Source organism: Schistocerca americana, chromosome 11 (genome assembly GCF_021461395.2).
Source record: "Schistocerca americana isolate TAMUIC-IGC-003095 chromosome 11, iqSchAmer2.1, whole genome shotgun sequence".
Taxonomy (NCBI): Eukaryota; Metazoa; Arthropoda; class Insecta; order Orthoptera; family Acrididae; genus Schistocerca; species Schistocerca americana.
The window spans coordinates 56149827-56170071 of NC_060129.1; the positions used below are offsets into that span (position 1 = coordinate 56149827).

Sequence of the window (20245 nt, forward strand, 5' to 3'; positions counted from 1 at the left end):
GGTGGCAGTAAAATGCATATAATATGGAAAATGTATATTTCTGGTGATGTCCGGATACGTTTGATCACATAGTGTAGCATATGAAGGAACAGATTGTACGAAACTAAACAGAAATGAAGATAACGTACAAGAGAACAATTACACTGAAAAATACAACTAATTGAAACCATACTCTCTGAACACCTAACACCAATAGACGTACGGAAATTAGAACGACAGAGATAAATGTACTGAATGTGCTATTATTTTCATCAGATGATGGTTTTAGCTTGTGTGTCATAGATGGGTCTGTAGAACACACAGATGGTCAGATCTTAGTTGCTACATATCTGTGTTATTCCATGCCTGGTATCTAAAGGAAACAAAAAAATAAATCTAAAGTACGAAGAAACTAAAAATAAAAACTGAAAAGGACATATTCTGCCAGACACCTAGAAAGACGACGTCGGTTTTGATCCAATGATAGTATGTGCCAAATGGTGGATATTGGATGTACTCTTAATGGTTTCAGTGTCTTCAGATGGTATATAGCTTGGTGGCGTAGCTAATAGTGTGCCATCTGAGTGTACCCTATAACAATGAATGCACACAGCCAGAAGGCTCAGAGAGGTGCAAACGTTTTAAGCAAGCAGGCAACCATGCCACAGAGACACACTTGTTCTCTCTGCAGCTAACTGAGCGAATTTTGAAGGGGTCAAATTGTGGGCATTGAGTGGCGGGATTGTCCTTTCAGAGAACTGTCACATAAGTTGGCCATAAGGTATCAATTGTATATGATGCAGATATCAGTAGTCAGCTGAATATTCTGACACTTGGAAGGCCATGTGGCACAGACACCTGTCTGGATCGTAGTATTGTAAGGACAGCAGTGGCGGATCATACAGCTAACACACTACGGATAAAAGATCTTGTGAGGCCATATGTGTCAACACGTAGTGTTGTGAACTGGTTATTTGCAGTGGGACTGCCGACATGCACAACTCTCGTCCATCTTTCATTTGTGAACACCATTGACATGCATGACTTGACTTTTGCTGTCGAAGGATCATTTGGAACATGAAATGGCGCGCTGTGGTCTCCAGGGATGAAAGTGGATTCTGGCTGCACGCAAGTGATGGTTGTTAGTGCAAACTATGTAGATCTTGTGAGTGCTATGTTGTAGAGTGAATTCGTCCAAGACACTCTCGTCCTACTCCAGATGTTATGGTCTAGGTTGTGAACTGGTTATTTGCAGTGGGACTGCTGACATGATCAACTCTCGTCCATCTTTCATTTGTGAACACCATTGACATGCATGACTCGACATGTGCTGTCGAAGGATCATTTGGAACATGGAATGGCGCGCTGTGGTCTCCAGGCATGAAAGTGGATTCTGACTGCAAGCAAGTGATGGTTGTTAGTGCATACTATGTAGATCTTGTGACTGCTACGTTGTAGAGTGAATTCGTCCAAGACACTCTCGTCCTACTCCAGATGTTATGGTCTAGGTTGTGACAAGCTGCAATTCTCGTTCACCTTAGGCAATTCTGAAAAGGGCGCTACTCAGCACTCAGTATTAGTAGAATGTTGTTAGACCTTTTCGTTTTCCATTCTTGCATCAGGAATATGTTGTGTTATTCCAACAGGACAATGCACACCATCAAGCTGCCTGTAAATCTCAACATGCTGCGTTTTGTGTTCTGCCCACTCATCCAGTTTAGGGTGGCTAGGAAAGCTGCTTCCTCGGATCGCTAGACAATAATTGAAGGAAATCGTATTAATGGAATTCATTATAAAACTTGCGCGATATTGACGTCTCACAAGCAAGGGGTGAAAGACGAACATAAGCAAACTCTTCAGTATACACAGTTCGTAAAACAAGTGAACAAATACAGTTTTTAAGTCACTGCTGTAGTGTTTGTACATCGGCTCGACTTCAACTCGGTCTGCGGCCAGGCGGAGCGGCGCTTGTATTTTCCTCGTGTAGAGGGCGCTCCTGTATCAGTGCCGTACGTCCATCTGCGTGCTATTGGCTGACGCCGCCTCACAGCCCTCTCTGCCATAACGTCCCTGGCCGATGTGCCGGCGCTTCATATTACGCCGAAACGCTCTGTAAGACACGGAGCCACTTCCCTGCCAGCATAGTCCCCAGACAAATCTCCTATTGAGCAAGTGTGGGATATGATGGGACACGAAATGAATTATGAGACTCATCAACTAACAACTCTGACAGGACTACGCGAACAGGTCGAGCTGGCGAGGCGTTACAAATCCCAGGACAGTATTCGCTATCTGTTCGATTAACTGGACGTCAGCACCTACATTGGTGCTGTGGAGGTTAAAACCATGTAGAAATGTGGGTGTTTCACCCTGGTCGATACCTGGTACCATGGGACTATCTGTGTTATTGATGTTTAAATCTAATCATTTCATATACTCCATATGCACTGTTGCAACAATAAAGCTTCAGCGAATTGAAAACTTCTTAAATGGTGCACTATTTTTTCCAGCATTATGACAGTGATGTATTATGAGAGTACATTAGTATATATGACGTCATTTCTTGGGACTACTGTTTGCGTAGAACGTGGTGAAGGACATCCGAGTGCTCTGAGAACATAGGGACTGACTAATTGGGCCACTTTAAAGCGACAACTGCATATCACATTACGTCTATATCATAGTACTTTAATACCACATAACAAAGTGGGTAGGCAGCAAATAAACAGGATCCCTTCAAACCATGACGCACAGATTTCGCATAATATAAAACAAACAAGGCAATAATTTGTTTTAAATGTAAAGAGTAAAAGGCAGTTACTCAATTTTGAAGGAAAGGTATGATATTGAGTGACGAAACTGAACGCTATTCACTATATGAATCCGAAGAGCGATGTAGAAACAAAAAAACGAGTAAGTAAATTGTTACCAGGCTCCTATTTCAAAATTCGTAATGCGCTGTCAGACAAAATGTGACTTCCTTCCAGCATAAAATTCAGTCATCAGTTGTGTAAGTAGGCTGTTTAGGTTTTTTTATTGGTAACGCCACCTCTGTATGAAAATCACTGGCTGTGCTGTGTGCAGTCTGTGGCTGCTTTGAATTGTTGTAATACTCGCCATTGTAGTGTTAGGCAGCTGGCTGTGAACAGCGCATAGCGTTGCGCAGTTGGAGGTGAGCCGCCAGCAGTGGTGGATGTGGGGAGAGAGATGGCGGAGTTTTGAAATTTGTCATGAACTGCTATATTTATATATGATGATATCAAGGTAAATACATTGTTTGTTCTCTATTAATATCTTTCATTTGCTAACTATCCCTATCAGTAGTTAGTGCCTTCTATAGTTTGAATCTTTTATTTAGCTGGCAGTAGTGGCGCTCGCTGTATTGCAGTAGCTTGAGCAGCGAAGATTTTTGTGAGGTAAGTGATTTAGTGATTTGTGAAAGGTATAGTTTAATGTTAGTCAGGGCCATTCTTTTGTAGGGATTTTTGAAAGTCAGACTGCGTTGCGCTAAAAATATTGTGTGTCAGTTTAAGCACAGTCGTGTATAAATTGTTCAAAGGGGACGATACACAAAGCATTTTACTTTTGTTTATCTTGAGGTAAGTACATTGACTTCTGCAGAACTTAGCTTTCGGAGGACGATAACTACGACACTTCCACAGAGATTATGTTGCAACAAGACGCACATTTAGCGCTACAGGACACGCATTTGAGTGATTAATTTTGTACTTAAAACATTTATTTTTAAAGATTTTTGAATTACAAAGAAAGTTTTCCATGATACATTTCATTCCATTGCTGTAATCTGCAACACCTGAGGGTACAATTACATTAATCCTCAGGGGGGTACACGCTTACTTTGTGTACCATGTGTGTGGCAACCACAAGGAACCCTAGCTAATATGGTATTTGCTTATACAACTTTACACATCGGTACCATATTTCTCTAACACACAAATTACACAGCTATCTGATCATTTAACTGAGAGATAAACATTTTTTTTACTACATCAGTGACACATGTTTACACAGTTACACAGTTTGATAACTTCACACTTACGAAATTGTATTTTGTCTGTACTGTGTGAACTCTTCATATTTTTTCAGACCCATTGTGATACTATGAGAGCTTTGAATGATGTATTTGGTATGAGATCATGATTTTTAAAGTACGTTTGAGGTAGGTGACACTATTTAAATGAGCAGAGAATTCTTTTTAGGTTTTGAAATTATTGGAGGAAGCTACGACGATTTTGAGATTTGACTGAAGTGTTATGATGTTATTATTACGACGACGATGTGTATTATGTTGTTGAGGAATGTTTATTATGCTACGTATTTCTCATGATGAAATATTGAAGAAGTGTCGACGAATATGTATATGTATAATGAGGTAAGGAATAATGAGTAGTGTTTAGGGACTCTGATTTGTGGAAAAGGATGTTGGAAACCAAGAATCGTACTTTAAGAGTTATGAAATGTGCGTAAATGCGTGACTGTATCACAATGCTGACGAATATTTTATTTGGACACTTATACTTATAGAATTTTCTTTCTACAGATTTGCAACGCTAATTCTTGACCTGTGAAATATTTTTATGTGAGACTGTCACTGTAGCGGAAACTGCTGTCGTAAATATTTCCGTAAGAAAGTTAAGTGACCACCTGCACATAATGCGTCACGGGCACCCACCTGGGCGACAGCCGCCCGAAAAAAAAAGCCATTAGCCTTTCAGCGGCAGAGGTAGAAAAAAAAAGCAGGAGGCCATTATCCTCGTTATCGACATTCCTTTGTAGAAAGCATCGCAAAAACGACACGGTCGAACTTGAAAACATATGTTTTTATGCTTTGGTTTGCGTAATTGCTTATTTCATTTGACATCTGTTTTCCAGCTGTCTTGCAGCATTGGTTTCATAAAATAAAATTAAATGAATTTGCTAATGTGAACACTTTCTGTCAACAGATCTATTAAATAATAATTTTGTGATCCACATTCTTCAAAAAAGGTGCACTTGGAAAGGAAAGAACAATAAGAAGGGACTAGTAACAGTAACTGAATACATAATATTCTTTTCAAGTACATGGTAATATTTCTTTTACAATAAGTTGTTGTGGTGCACCACTTTAATTACATAGACATTAAGATGTGAATATACATTTCCCTTATCTGCATAGTTGTTTTTACTGTAATATTTTTTCTGCTTGAGCTATGTCATGTTTAGATATAAGCTGCTGTTTGCCAGGCATAGTGCTACTGAACTTTAATTTATGTTACTCTGCTAAGCCAGATTTATTTTTTTGTTTGCTGCACATTGCCTCATATTAGTTGTAATGCTGAATTGCTTGGTAATTTAGATTTACTGTAGCTTGCTTTGCGATTTTCCATTTTTTTCATTGCTGTTTATATTAATTGTTTTATGTGATGCTGCATTGCCTCGTCCCCTAGTTTAGCATCTGAGCTCAGTAGATTTAAGTTAGCTTAAGAGGGGGTAGACTATATAAGAAACGAACTATGGAGAATAGGGGAAGAATGCTTTGAAAGTTACATGAAAACGGTTTGGGCCTAAATGAGTATTGTACAATGAGCCATATTTATTTTGAAAGAAATATGAATAGAATACAGAAAGCAGGTATAGATAGGACTTTTTGGGAATAATGACGAATGAAGGGAGATCTCCGAGAAAGAAAGAAAGTTTTGTTTGCAAAATACTGCAGTAGAACAAACCCTGTCCTTTCCTTTTGTATTATGCCGCTATATGTTTATGCACCCTTGTGTGTTTGTCTTTTTCCTGTCTTTATGTGTTTAGCTAATAAGATTTATGTTGTAGAATTTTTCAAATACCATGTTATTTTCTTTGTAAAGATGTTTATACATTATTTATTCTGTTCTGTCTTAATGTTCATGTGTGAAGTTGGTGTTTCGAAAGTTATTCTGATCTTTTATGTATGTACTCATGTCATAATTCCTGGAACACTGACGTATATGTTATTTCGATTCTTTTGTAAAGCTTGTACTACAAATGTTCTCTGTATTGTTATGTTCTTTAATGATATATTTTGTACCTTTGTTATTGTATTTTTATGTTATCACATTGTAATTGTTACCAGTTCTTCAAATTAAGTATCATTTCACTGCACACGTTTCTGTTGGCCATAATATATGCACAGTATGTGAGAAGTTGGGACTGTTAGTGTTTGCACGTGTGTTAATAATTCAGCAAGGGACTGGATAACAGCATTGCTGGTTCTAAGGACAATTCCAAAAACTCTGTGAGTGCACAAGTGGTGGTTATGGACTTGCTATATTATCCGCAAGACTCTTCAATGGTGATTGTGCACCTGCACAGTCACAACAGATGGCTGCTGGCCATCTCTACAAGGACTACAGTGGGTCTGCATCTTTGATGGCCAACCAATACCATTATTTCTACAAGGACTACAGTGGGTCTGCACCTTTGGTGGCCCACCAATATCGTAATCTCTACCAGGACTACAATGGGTATGCTCTGTGATGACCTACCTACCAGTATTCTTCAAAACTTCGAATGACTTTGTTGTGGGTTTGCTCTGTTGTGGACCAATACCTGTCTGCATGTCAAGAGTCAGCACTGTCTTTCCTTTGGAAGTACAACACTACTTCTTCAAGATTGCATGGAAATCCACTAATTCCGTGTGCATTTCCTTTTACTGCTCAGACTTCGAGAAAAACACTGCAACGTTACTGTGATGAATGATCAGGACTGTCTTTATGGACTGTGAGAAAATTTTAGCTGTTGACCAACAATGTATCAATAAGTGTGTGCATGTGATATCTTTGTTATTGTAATTATGAAAAATTTTATCAAATCATTATTGGCCACTGCCCAAAAAAGTTTTGTAAAATTTTTTGTGGGGAGCATGGGGGCTATGTAAGTAGGCTGTTGAGGTTTTTTTATTGGTAACGCCACCTCTGTATGAAAATCACTGGCTGTGCTGTGTGCAGTCTGTGGCTGCTTTGAATTGTTGTAATACTCGCCATTGTAGTGTTAGGCAGCTGGCTGTGAACAGCGCATAGCGTTGCGCAGTTGGAGGTGAGCCGCCAGCAGTGGCGGATGTGGGGAGAGAGATGGCGGAGTTTTGAAATTTGTCATGAACTGTTATATTTATATATGATGATATCAAGGTAAATACATTGTTTGTTCTCTATTAATATCTTTCATTTGCTAACTATCCCTATCAGTAGTTAGTGCCTTCCATAGTTTGAATCTTTTATTTAGCTGGCAGTAGTGGCGCTCGCTGTATTGCAGTAGCTTGAGCAGCGAAGATTTTTGTGAGGTAAGTGATTTAGTGATTTGTGAAAGGTATAGTTTAATGTTAGTCAGGGCCATTCTTTTGTAGGGATTTTTGAAAGTCAGATTGTGTTGCGCTAAAAATATTGTGTGTCAGTTTAAGCACAGTCGTGTATAAATTGTTCAAAGGGGACGTTTCAGTTGCAAATATATTTTATGGGAGTTTACAGGTTTCGATAAATTAATTTGTCATCTTTAGAAGCGTACAAAATTATGGATACGATAAATCCTTAGAACTTCGCTATATATTTATGTGAAGCATAAAATGTGTTTAAAATAATCACACACTATATGCACATTTCTAGACTTACCATGGCAGTATGCTTCTATGAAGGAGATATTGACATCTGCTAAAAAGACATTAAGTAAGTTTCTGTAATATTAAAGTTTCAAACATGGCTGCGTGGTCAGCGACTGTTTTCAAAGTAAAATTAAAGCAATAAAACCCGTCGGTCGCAAATATTAAGTCTTTTGACCTAGTTCCGGCACTACCAAGAGTGCCTTCATCAGAAGTAAAACATTCAAACTGGCCTATATCATAAGTACAAAAATTATGGGAAAATCTTTTTTGTATGAATGTAGGAACTGACTAACAGTACAAGAATGAAACAGTACTTACATATCATGTATAAAATTAATTTGAAGCGATAAAGCTGTAGTCACAAAATTTTTTAAGTAGTATTTTTCAGTAATATACTTTTTATGCTTCTCATAAATGTAGAGTCAAGGTCTAACGATTTATAATATCACTAACTTTGTAGGCTTCTGAAGATAAAAAAATGATTTGTCTGAACTGGTAAACCATAATGAAACTTATTTGCAACTGATGGCTGAATTTTATACTGAAAAAATAATACTCCACAATCACAAATAAATTAAAAATGAAAGTGATGCATCAAGAAGATTTGGTATGATGTCAATATACCTTCATACACATACACACCATCAACAGGTATGTAAATAATCACGTGAGTGGCAGACAGCTGGGAGAGAGTAATACTTTTGTTAAATTTTTAGCATTGTTTCCAGGCCGGATAAGGTAGAAAAATGGCATAAACAGCGCCCTCTGTTGAGCGAACTCTGAATGAGATGGCGATGTCGAATATTCACGTGAAACAGCATTATCCGCAACTGAGGGGTTTTAAAGAAGCTTTATTGCGAGTCTTCACTTGCCTGGCTACCCGAATCCTACAATATCCAGCTTTTGGGCCATTAGAATGCGATAGGGGCCTTGTGTTAAACTGCATGGGGGCGTCATGGCAGGCATTGCCGTCATCATGGATCAGATCGATCATGTCAGACAACAAGGAAGTAGCATCGCTGAATGAACACAGTTTTAATCTGCCAGGATGTTTGATATCAGAGGGCAATCCAATGCAGAGTGAAAATTTTATTAACATCCCCCAGGCTGTGGTTAAGTCATGCCTCTGCAATATGCTTTCTTCCAAGAGTGCTAGCTGGTCTTGCAAGTTATGCTGGGGAGAATCTGTCAAGTTTGGAAGGCAGGAGACGAGGTACTGGCGGAAGTAAAGCTTTGAAGACGGGTTGAGAGTCGTGCTCAGGTAGCTCAGACCATAGAGCTCTTGTCAGCAAATACAAACTTTTTTTCTTTTTCTTTTTTTTTTAATGTGTGAAATCTTATGGGACTTAACTGCTAAGGTCATCAGTCCCTAATCTTACACACTACTTAACCTAAATTATCCTAAGGACAAACACACGCCCATGCCCAAGGGAGGAGTCGAACCTCTGGTGGGACCAGCTGCACAGTCCATGACCGCAGAGCCTTACTAGGCACAGCTAATCCCGCGCGACAGACAAAGTTTCTGAGTTCGAGTCTCTACCTGGCACACAGTTATAATCTGACAGGAAATTTCAACACTCACATTTCACTGAGTCTAATGAAATATCCATTTTCATAACTGGTCATGGCCCACATGCTGAATCAAGAGAAAATAGAGAGTCAAAGGTATGACACTCAAACTTGAAACTGAACAAGTTCCAATGTGAAGGTGTAAAACGTGCACGTATAGAGACAGAACTCACTGCAGGCGAGAGACGGTGGTGTCACCAGCTGCAGGGGTGTTGTCGGCGGTTGTCGTCGGCGCAGTTGCGACAGGAGTCCTGCTGTGGTCGCCGTGGTCGCTGTGCGGCAGAGTGCTGGCTGCCAGTCTGCTCTCTGGGGTGGCTGGAACACTGTACAGAGACAAGCAGTGAGTGGAGGTGTACTCACGTGGAGGACAGGTAGCAGCCTCCCATACACAGTGCTACTGAGGGCTTGTCCAAAGACAAAGAAATACAACACATGGTGTGAACGACAATAGTCTCTCCACTAAGATGTACCATTGAGGTACAAGAAATGATTATATGATATTTTTGGCTGGGAGGCCCCCTCTGGGGAAGTTAATTTGCTGAGTGCAAGTCTTATTTCAGTCGACGCCACATTCGGCGACTTGTGTGCTGGTGATGAGGATGAAATGATGACGAGGACAACACAAGATCCAGTCCACGAGTGGGAAAAATGTCCAAACCTGCCGGGAATTGAACCTGGGCCCACTGCATTGTAGGTATGCACGGTACCACTGAGCTAAGCAGTTGGACACCGTTGAGGTAATCAGTTCACACATTTTTCCTCCTGAATTTCCCATACCACCAGCTTAGCGTATTAGACCATAGTATGTACGAAATAAACCACAGATAAAGGGTATACACAAAGGTCTATACTTATGCTCCACTGATATAGCAACTACTGGGCAGCAAAGTTTGAATGTGTATCTGCAATATGAGCAATATTACAATGGCTGTAGCCTTTAAATATACTTCATGTGATACTATCAAACAATGGAAAATGTGGGATGGAATGTAACACTTTCATGAGACAGAAAGTAGCTACTCGCCATATAGCAGAGATGCTGAGCCTCAGATATGCACTACAAAAAGACTCTCACAATTAAAGCTTTCGGCCATTGGCTTTCGTCAACAATAGACACACATATGCATACACACACAATCATTCTAACACAACTCACAAACACGACTGCAGCCTCAGGCAGTCTCCCTGACCATGGCCGCCTTCTTTCCCCCACCCAGTCGCCACTCCCATCATGCACTGGTGCTGCCGCTGCCAGTGTGGCCTCAGATGCGTGAGACTGCAGTCGTGTTTGTGAGTTGCGTTTGCGTGACTGTGTGTGTATGTGTATGTGTGTCTGTTCTTGACGAAAGCGAATGGCCAAAAGCCTTAATTGAGAGAGTATTTTTGTATTGCATATCTGTGACTCAGCATCTGTGCTATATAGTGAGTAGCTACTTTCCTTCTCATGCTATTGTTAATGCGATATTGTGATCATCAGATGGTCTATGTGGATTCTGTGTTAGACACCTGGCTGTTAGAGACACGGATGTTAAACTAGGCAGAGAACTTCTTGTATGAAGCTATTCTTATGAAAAAGAAAGATACAGAATTGATTTACGCTGCCCAACGAGAACTCTCACTAAGCAGGTGAACATTGAGCATCAAATGACTGTTAAGTCGAATGAGTATTTTTGGAACTTCAGTAAGGTAAGCTGAGACTGTGTATGCCTGGTAACTGACAAGAGGGTGTCACTCTGCTGAAATTAAAAATTCTGTTTCATTATTGTGTTCAGTGTACTCGTACTGTCATACTGTGATTGAGGGATTTCCTGGAGGAGGAAGGAGTCAATATGGTAGAAATTAATGAGAAAGAGGTTATGCAATACAACTATCAAAGCACATTTCAGTAAGGACACATGAAACAACGATTGCACATAAGAAATCCTTAAAGTAATCTGTGAATTTTGGCAGTGGAGATAGACGCTAATGTCTGGGATGTGAAGTATAGCCACTGAAGAAAGTGTGTATGTGTGTGATTTTTTTTTCATTACTTAATACAGTGAAATGTCATGTGGCTAGGGTCTCCCATTGCGTGGACCAGTCGCCTGGTGTAAGTCTTCTTAGTTGGCGCCACTGCGGCGACTTGAGCGTCGATTGGGATCAGATGATGATATTGATGATAAAGGCAACACAATACCCAGTCCTTCAGCGGAGGAAATCTCCGACGAAGCCAGGAATCGAACCCAGGCCCCTCAGCATGTCATTATGACGCACTGACTCCTCAGCTATTGAGGCGGACAAATAATGTAGAAAAATTGGGCTATGAATTTACGATTGACACGAAGTGGAGGATATGATAATAGAACGTTATATGAGACATTGATGTTATGATAAGCAGATGGGCTCCTACCATGCATTAGTGTGTGAAGCCTGAGGCTGCAGTTAAGTTGATGGTTAGGAATACCAACACAGATTCTATTTAATTTATAAAGTGCTACTGTGACCAACACTTCTGAATACTGCAAATATAATAACGTCTACAGGTAATCTGTTGGTGTACCAACTCAGAGTCGTCACCAAGTTTCCGAACACCCACACACACATCTGCTGCATGTAACATTGGATGGCACTTTGGCCAGTACGACTGTTGCGCCTCTGAAACGAAGCTGCCTGCTGTTGAGTGACCACAGGAGGTACTCACTCCATCAGCTTTCAACCAATAGCTACCATCGACGGCGTCTACGCCGCCGGATTACATTGATTTTCCATGTCTGCGTCATCAACAGCAGCGTGTACCCTGTTCGGGGGTTGTGAATCCTGGTTTACCTCTTTGCATGCACAGGAAATGCTCAGTGGCCCTGATCATCAGAAAGGCTCTGGTTATGGTTCAGAAAACGTTTGGTGTGGCCTACCTATGACCGGTTGAATCGCTTAAGGTGGAATCTATGTACCAAACGTTCAGCGAAAGAGTCGATAGTCCATCCCCTGAAAAAGTGAAGTCAAATAGTGTGTTCAAATTTGACCATATTGCAGTGAGAAATCAGAATGAAATCAGAAAATATTTATTCTTTGCTCATAGACGCTAGTTGATATACTGAATTTCAGCCAGACGTACTCATGGGTCCAAAAACATTTGATCCGGGATACTGCAAACCTTTCAGGTAGGATAATCTGAATTTCAAGTACGTTTACTAAACTCATGAAGGGCCCGACATATCATTTGCTGAAATGTTGGGATTGATGCGATAACTCGCAATATGATTTTCTGATTATTGATAAACTGAAGAAACTGAATGAGTGGCGATATAGACAAAACTTCGACGAGATTCTGTATGAAAGCTAGTGTACCAAGCTGTAATCGTGTCGCTATACTGTAGGCTATGTTCAAGTTTGCATGGCTGCAGTGTGCTCATCAACAGAAAAATCGAGACCTTCAGTGTCAGATTAGGATAACTGCATCAAGGCAGCAGCTCTGAAAGAGGAATCCCAGCCGAATGACAGACTCCACTCAAGTGAGCAAATAGTCAGCAAAAGGTTAGCGGTATTGGAGGACATTATCAAGGCAGCAGCTACAACAGTTGAGTCCAATGGCAGAACCCCACAGTAAATAAGTTGCATTCTGTCCCGAAGTTTGATCTGTAGGCAACAGGATACCAACGAAACCCATGGTCCTATAAGTGTTGAAAGTTACTCGCCATAAATTGCGTCTCTGGGGATAGCTGGATAGTGAAAAGTGTCTCTCTGAAACGTTTAGACCCGTAACCGGAAGTATTTAAATGTTCTTGGTGGTGGTGGCGAATGGTGGTAGTGGTAGTAGTAGAAGAAGAAAGAGAAGTAGGAGAAGAAGAAGAAGAAGAAGAAGAAGAAGAGGAAGAGGAAGAGGAAGAGGAAGAAGGTGTGGGCAGTCGAAATCATCCCTGTATTTAGGGAAAGCTACATATCAGCTTAACGAAGAACACCTTAAAGATAAGGGTGTGTGAATGGACATCTGGTTTAGTGGACCTAAAACCATCAAACCTTTTAAAGTATTTTCTGAAAGAAAACTATTGCTGACATATTACGTATGATTACTGTACAAAAGCGAACACCCCAAAAAGACCATTAAAAATCAGAAACAATAGGATATACATTAACATTAATAGACCAATGTTAAGCAGTGAATTTCACGTAGGGCATGCCTTTGACATTCAGCATAAAATTCTGAACACATTACCTCTAGAGTATATGTATTACAATGATCCTAACGAAAACATGTATCGGCTCCGACTACGGACGGCATCAGCAGCAGCGAATACAGTGCACACGAATGGAATATCCATCATCTCAGAGCTACGAGAAAGTCGCATTGCTAAACAATAATAGTGGAGACAGTGATCCGTAAACTTCACGAGTGCTATCGCAGAATCTTCCAGTGCAGAAGAGCTATAGTACATAATTTGGATAATCTATGACAGGCCGATCTCGTGGATGCAACAGCAAACTCATGAATGAATGCAGGTTGAAATATATCTTAATGATCACAGATATGTTCCAAATTTTCCTGGGCAGCTCCTCTGAAGGCAAAGAGAGGGAGTAACGAGGTGCAGGCGTTTGAACAATTGCTTCAGAACTGTAGGAATTGGTGTCCACACAAACTGCAGAATGATCACACAGGTGAATATTACAATAAGGACATCAAGCTGGTAATGGAGCGATAAGGGATAAACCACTATTCAACATTCTCCCACATGAAAGCGAGGTTTGGAGAGCGTATGAACAGAAACAAGCGCCTTGTCTCAGTGGCAACCGCAGTTCCCGTAAGATCAACGAAGTAAAGCGCTGTCAGGTTGGGCTATCTCTTGGATGGGTGACCATCTGGTCTCCTGAGCAGCTACTTGACTGAGGAGCGACTTGACTGAGAAGTAGTTGCTCTGGCATTATAACCTGATAACGGCTGGGAGAGTGGTGTGCTGACCACATGCCCATCTGTATCCACATCCAGTGACGCATGTGGGCAGAGGATGACACGGTGGCCGGTCGGTATTATTGGGCCTTTATGGGCTGTTTGTGAGGAGTTAACCATTAAGAACCATATGTGGATGGCTTGCACACATGTCTAGACATTCTCCAACAAATTATTGGAGAGTATAATCTAACTGAAGACAGCTGTCCATCCACGTGATAGTGGACTTCTGAATATATCATACAAGAGGATTAAGGTGGTGGATCCACGCAGTCAGAAAGTCATAGTAGGTGATATAGTGCTTATTTCAAAATACAAAATTTTGTCTCAGAAGTCTTACTTTCCTAGCTGCTCAATGGTGACCTTTACAGTGTCCAGAGCACAGGGAACAAATGTTAGAACACACACCTTAAAGAACGGCGCTGGTGAAGAAACTGCAGGAAGTTTTTACACAGAGGAATGGCACAAAAGATCCGGGTTAAATGTGTTTCTCGTAGAATCTCTCATAAGGATAGAGGGAACAGCACGTTAGCGAAATGTCTTGGGTTTTATTAATTACTAATCAGCTGAGTGAGCGCTCGAAACTGCGGTACAACAGGGTGTGCAAACCTCAGATAACGCAGTAGCTTTCCATGAGTACTAGTAAGGTAATCAGTGGAGGTGGTGATGGCATTCTCGATAAACTGCCAGTCAAGCGATTAATGACAGCTGCCTGCATCCAAGGACCCACATGAGCCTTTCTGTACAAGGTAAGGGGCCAATCATCTAATAAATGAACTGAGGTACACACCTCTTCTGGAAAACGTATGTTCTTCCTAGGCATCATAGCTATGTTGTATGTAAGCATTCAGCGCCTCAGGTGGGTGAGGGGACTGTCACGCGACTGGCTCCCAGGATCAAGGTGGCCACCAGGAGTATCATGGTAGTGTGTGGGCAGTACTCTTCAGGTAGTAGCCAGCTCTTGGCTGGGGCCCAGACCAGCTCGGAACTAACCTATGTTAGCTGCTTGCATGCATAAGACTCTCCACCTAGTGGTGGCTGCTATGCTGTTGCCAGGTTGTGACCACTGCTCATTGCTTCTACAACCTGTGGAGTATTTTATTCGCCACCGGGTGCTAGGTAGCTCACACAGTGCGTTATACTGTGCACCCCTACTGAAACATACCACCACCAGTGCTGTGTGAAGGCTACGCCCATGACACAAGCGTGATAGTGCTGCCACAATGTGGTGGGAAAATAAACTATTGTCTTGCTCGTCGGATACTGCAGACAAATTCTGAGTCACCCATACCTATGAAAGCAGGAGTCAATTCGACGAGGCAGTGATGTGTTCCTGGAATGGGTGGCACTCACCTACTTGACAGGTGTCATCTCCTCAGAGCTACTCATGGGTGGCTCTCAACTCGCTATCCCTCCATTCCTTTCTCTCATAATGTATTGAGCAAACTGGTTAGTGCTTCTCAACAGTTACTGTCCTTTCATTCTTTCATACTGCTGTCACAACCGCTCTTCTTCAACCTAGACCCTTTCAGCATTATGAAGCACTGTGTTGCTGCTTTCAACATAGGTATACAAAGTAATTTCAGCTCTCATCTCTGTGTATGTGTGTGTTACCATCTTTTATAACTCCCTATCAGATGGCAAGTTTCCTTCTCCTCCACCCATTGCAGTTCTGAGCATCCTGTCGCCTATGTTGAGTGCCATTGCATTTCAGGATCTGGTTAGGGAGCTTTGCATTCGTGAGGAAGGCTTCTGCTTAAATTCTGGTTCATGTGAAAGTGATTACGAGTTTCTCTCCCCTCTCTCCATGTGTGTATGTGCACAGATGTCTAACAATACGCTTTTTATTTCTGCCTTTTGCAGAAATCTTGAGTCAGATCAAGGATTTGGGGATGGATCAAATCTCACAGCTGAGTCCAGTAACAATTGGGTTGACTCCAACTCAGTGTACCATTCTCGTTAGTGATGAAAACAACAGGCAGGAGACACCTTCTGAGCCCACCCCGTAATCGATGACACCAAACTTCGAATACCACAGATATGAGCAGAAGTTCTCCTATCACCCAACAAAAAAATTGCATTCTTGCACTGCTAATGGTATGTTGGTATGTTTTCTTGTCTTCTTGTAGGCGCACTCAACAATGAGTACCAGGTGAATTTGTTCACCTTTTTCATCAACATTAGCTCATGGAGCATAATGTTGGCCATCAAATAGAGAATATATGAAGTAGGTGTCCTCATTCTTCTTCTATCAACGAACACAACTGCATGCATTGATTACTAATGTTAGGTGTTCTATTCTCTGTTTGCTGGTGAACTCGATGCATGTGTCGAGGTTGACCAACTTTTGTTGGGTTGTATGGAGGAGGTGCTGTGTGGAAGACTTGCACATGTAGCAGCAGCAGACCCACTGACGATGGTGCAGGTGGATCTGGCTGTGCAGCAGCCCTGCCCACCATATGTGTTCCAGCAGTTCTCCCGCCATCCATGATGCAGCCTGGCCTGTTGTGAGACACTGATAATTTTGAATGTATGTAGAAACAGTATAGATCCATATATACTCTGTTTCTTGAAATTATGTATGATAATTAATATTGGTTCCTCCTTCTGTCTTTGTATGTGATATGTTGGAGAGGTAGTGTGGTGGACATGTGCGTCAAACAGCAGCTGATCGACCCATGATGATCCAGCATGCTCCATAGCTGCCCATGACGTACCCACAGCACCAGCAAGAACAGCTGTATCAGTAGCAGCTGGTCATTGCATCAGCAGCCTGCCCCATTGATGACTGTGGTGATGTACTTATGACTGACCACGAGGCAGAGGCATTCCAGGACTAGTGACATCTGTGGTGCAACACTGGCCCTCAAAGTTCCAGACCTGCATGTCGAACAGCAGTTCAATTCTGAACTGTTTGCAATTATCTTGAAAGCGCTCTCAACGACCTTTCCCATCTCGCAAGCATCACCACCAGAGATCGCCGTGACACCGAGTCGCGTCTAGTAGCTGCAGTACTCACATCTGTGCTATTAAGGATTAGAGAGTAGATAGTACTGCCGTACTTCACTACTCAATGATCACTGGCACATTTCGGAAATTATCTCATCTGCTCAAACTGACCATCTGAATGCGAGCTCCCGAGATCCTGCCACTTTCCTTCGTGCTTGTCAAGTAGTTTTGGAAACGGAGCTCCCTGGATACATCGACAGTATCCCGCCATTAAGTGCAAGGCAGTTCTGTACTGTAAGCTGACGCACTCCCTGAAACACGAAATGGTTTTGAGGAGAGCAGCGTCGTCAAAATATGGAGGTGAACTGTCATCGTATCATGGGGTGAGTCGGTCGCAGAGTAGTTCAGAACTTTTATAAGAGTGTTATGAGGGACCTTTTTCCTGAGATGCAGGGAAGGGGGTCTGGTGAGGCACCCAGCAACGTACTCCACCTTGACTTTTACTCACATGGCTTTGTTCCAAGTATTGGAGGTCCAGTTACAACTCTCTTCCAAAAGATGTAGCTGCTAAAAATGCGTGCTTTTATGTCTGGAATACTGCCAAAGGGGATGTATATTGCTTTACATTGTCGCTTATGGCCAGCAATAGAAATTACCCTAGTCATGTATATCATTCGAATACATACAAAAGATATAATGTCCCCTGCCATCATAGTGTCCACAGAATTTTCTGTAAATCTGTAGGACATTCCAAAATTTGACATCCAGAATTTCAATTATGCGATTCATGTGTGCACCCTTGGAGATAATAACCCAGAAATGAACGCGACCATGAGCAGACCTTGAAGCAGACCTTGAATAACAATTAAGTGAACCCTAAAGCAATGGGACGACACTACTTCTTCAAGTTAATGGGTAAATGTTCCAGATGCAGAGACCTGTCTCTAATCTCTGAGTGCAATTTGGATAAAACACATGCCACACTTGTTTCTGCCCACGTGTAGAAACACTGTGGTACAGTACATTTCTGCCATAGATGTCTCAAGTCATTCACCAGGGGTGAATATCTTGAAAGACACTTCATTGACTCCTCAATCCATGAACTGGTACACGTGGAAAAACCTACTGAAGACAAAAAGTTCTTAAAATGTAAGAACGACCACCACCAGGAGCCATGTCCCTTAGTTATGTACACTGTTCTAGAGTGCCTCATAGTTCCTGTGACACAGTCTGAAGGCGATCCCCCTGCCTTCCATACCATCTTCATAGAATGGCTTGTACCAGATGCAGCTGCATAATACATTGCATGCATGTATGACTGTAGTCCCAACAAATTCATATTTATGTTGGGGAAAATCCTTCGAGATAGTTGCTCACTGAGCTCTAAGAACTTATGTGGAAAGCTGATTATGCCTATAGTGACAACGTCCCCCATGACCAACTCAGAGTAGAATGATCCGTAGTATGTCATTTGAGTGCTGTATTTGTGGGCTGCTGTTTGATAGAGATGAGGTATCTCTTCATCGTGGCCATTGTCACCTAACGGCGAAATTCAACACACGCATCTGGAAGTACCAGTTGCCATGGCAAATACCCATCTTTTTACACTATTTGATTGGGTATGATAACCACTTTCCGGTTCAGTACTTGGGTGATTTCTCGTTCAAAGCTGATAAGGTCTATGTCATTCCTGACACCATTGAAAAGTACATCTCATTTTCAAAGAGAATCATGCCAAGAATAATGCTTTGCTTTCTGGATTCACTTTACTCCATGCATGGGTCTCTTTAGAAACATACTGATACAATGCATTTTGAGGATAAGCATATCACCAGAGCCACAGATCCAAATGATCGAAGTTTCACCTTGTGACGAAGAAGAGTGGGTTTCCGCATAAATGGTTCAAATGGCTCTGTGCACTATGGGACTTAACATCTGAGGTCACCAGTTACCTAGACCTTAAGAACTACTTAAACCTAACAAAGCTAAGGACATCACACACATCGATGCCCGAGGCAGGATTCGAACCTGCGACCATAGCGGTGACGCGGTTCCAGACTGAAGCGCCTACAACCACTCGGCCAGAACGGATGGCTTTCCTCATAAATACTTGAATTCGATGGAGTTCTGTATGCTTTCATGCACAGCGGTAAGGTAAGGTGGGCAACAGAGGCAGACGTCAGCCATTGACATAACAAAGTAGGACGGGAGCAGAAGTGATTAGTGTACAAGTAACACAGCAAACAGAATATTTACTTAGCTGTGTTTTCCCCAAACATGCAAAGACTCATTACAAATGGTGGAATAAGCTATAGCGTTCAGCTCGAACAATAGCAACAACAGTAATTTGGGAGTTGTGACTTGGCGGAATCGGAGTGGCATCCCTAACGAAGAGGCTCCTAGTGCGAGCAGGCTGAGCCGCTGTCACTAGCCATCCCGTATTGCAGCCGCAGAGAGCGCTCGACGTATGAACACATAGCTCACTGGCCGCGATGGCTGGGCCCACCAGATTCCACAGGATCAGTATTGGCGTCAGACAGTAACTTGCAATTCAGTTGCTGTCACCCCCATGATGTGGTACTGATACGTGATATCACCAATGGAGAGAATCAATGAAACCACATTGCCACTCAGCCGCATTCTCTAGTGAATTAACAAGCATTATTATAACGGATGTGGAGTGTGAGTACAAGGTTAATATTTGGCTGGAGTTTGGAGTCACTGATTTAAACGAATATGCCAGTTGATGCGGAATGCTGCTCATGGAAATCTTCAAGAAGTTCTGAAATGTACGCATACTGCCTTCCACATGATGGCACCTGGGCTTTCGTGGGATGCAATGTTAAGGAAGATGTTTGTCAACATTGTTCTGGTGACCAATACTGATATGTTGCTCTTCTTAAAATATGGTATTCACAGCGGTGAATAATCCATAAATGAGTGAGGTGGAGTACAGGCCATCTGGTAATTTAAGTTACAATCTTTACCAGGATATCAAGCATCTATATGAACAATCCATGTAACGAAGTATACCATTTAAAGGGTTCCAGTGGCTGTCCAAGCAGAAAATGGATAGTTTCTACATCTACGTGATTACTCTGTTTTCACAATAAAGTGCCTGGGAGAGGGTTCAATGAACCACCTTCAAGCTGTCCCTCAAACGTTCCACTCTCTAACGGCGCGCGGGAAAAACGAGC

The 20245-nt window shown here is 41.9% G+C and overlaps 1 protein-coding gene across 1 annotated transcript in view; it reads right to left on the reverse strand.

Moving 5' to 3' along the window:
- Window positions 1-20245, reverse strand: part of LOC124553235 (poly [ADP-ribose] polymerase tankyrase-1-like) — a 91502-nt gene that overhangs the window by 24178 nt on the left and 47079 nt on the right. The window contains exon 6 of the mRNA XM_047127124.1: window positions 9352-9501. Within this exon, the coding sequence (XP_046983080.1) occupies window positions 9352-9501 (150 nt within the window). The remainder of the gene's footprint in view (window positions 1-9351; window positions 9502-20245) is intronic.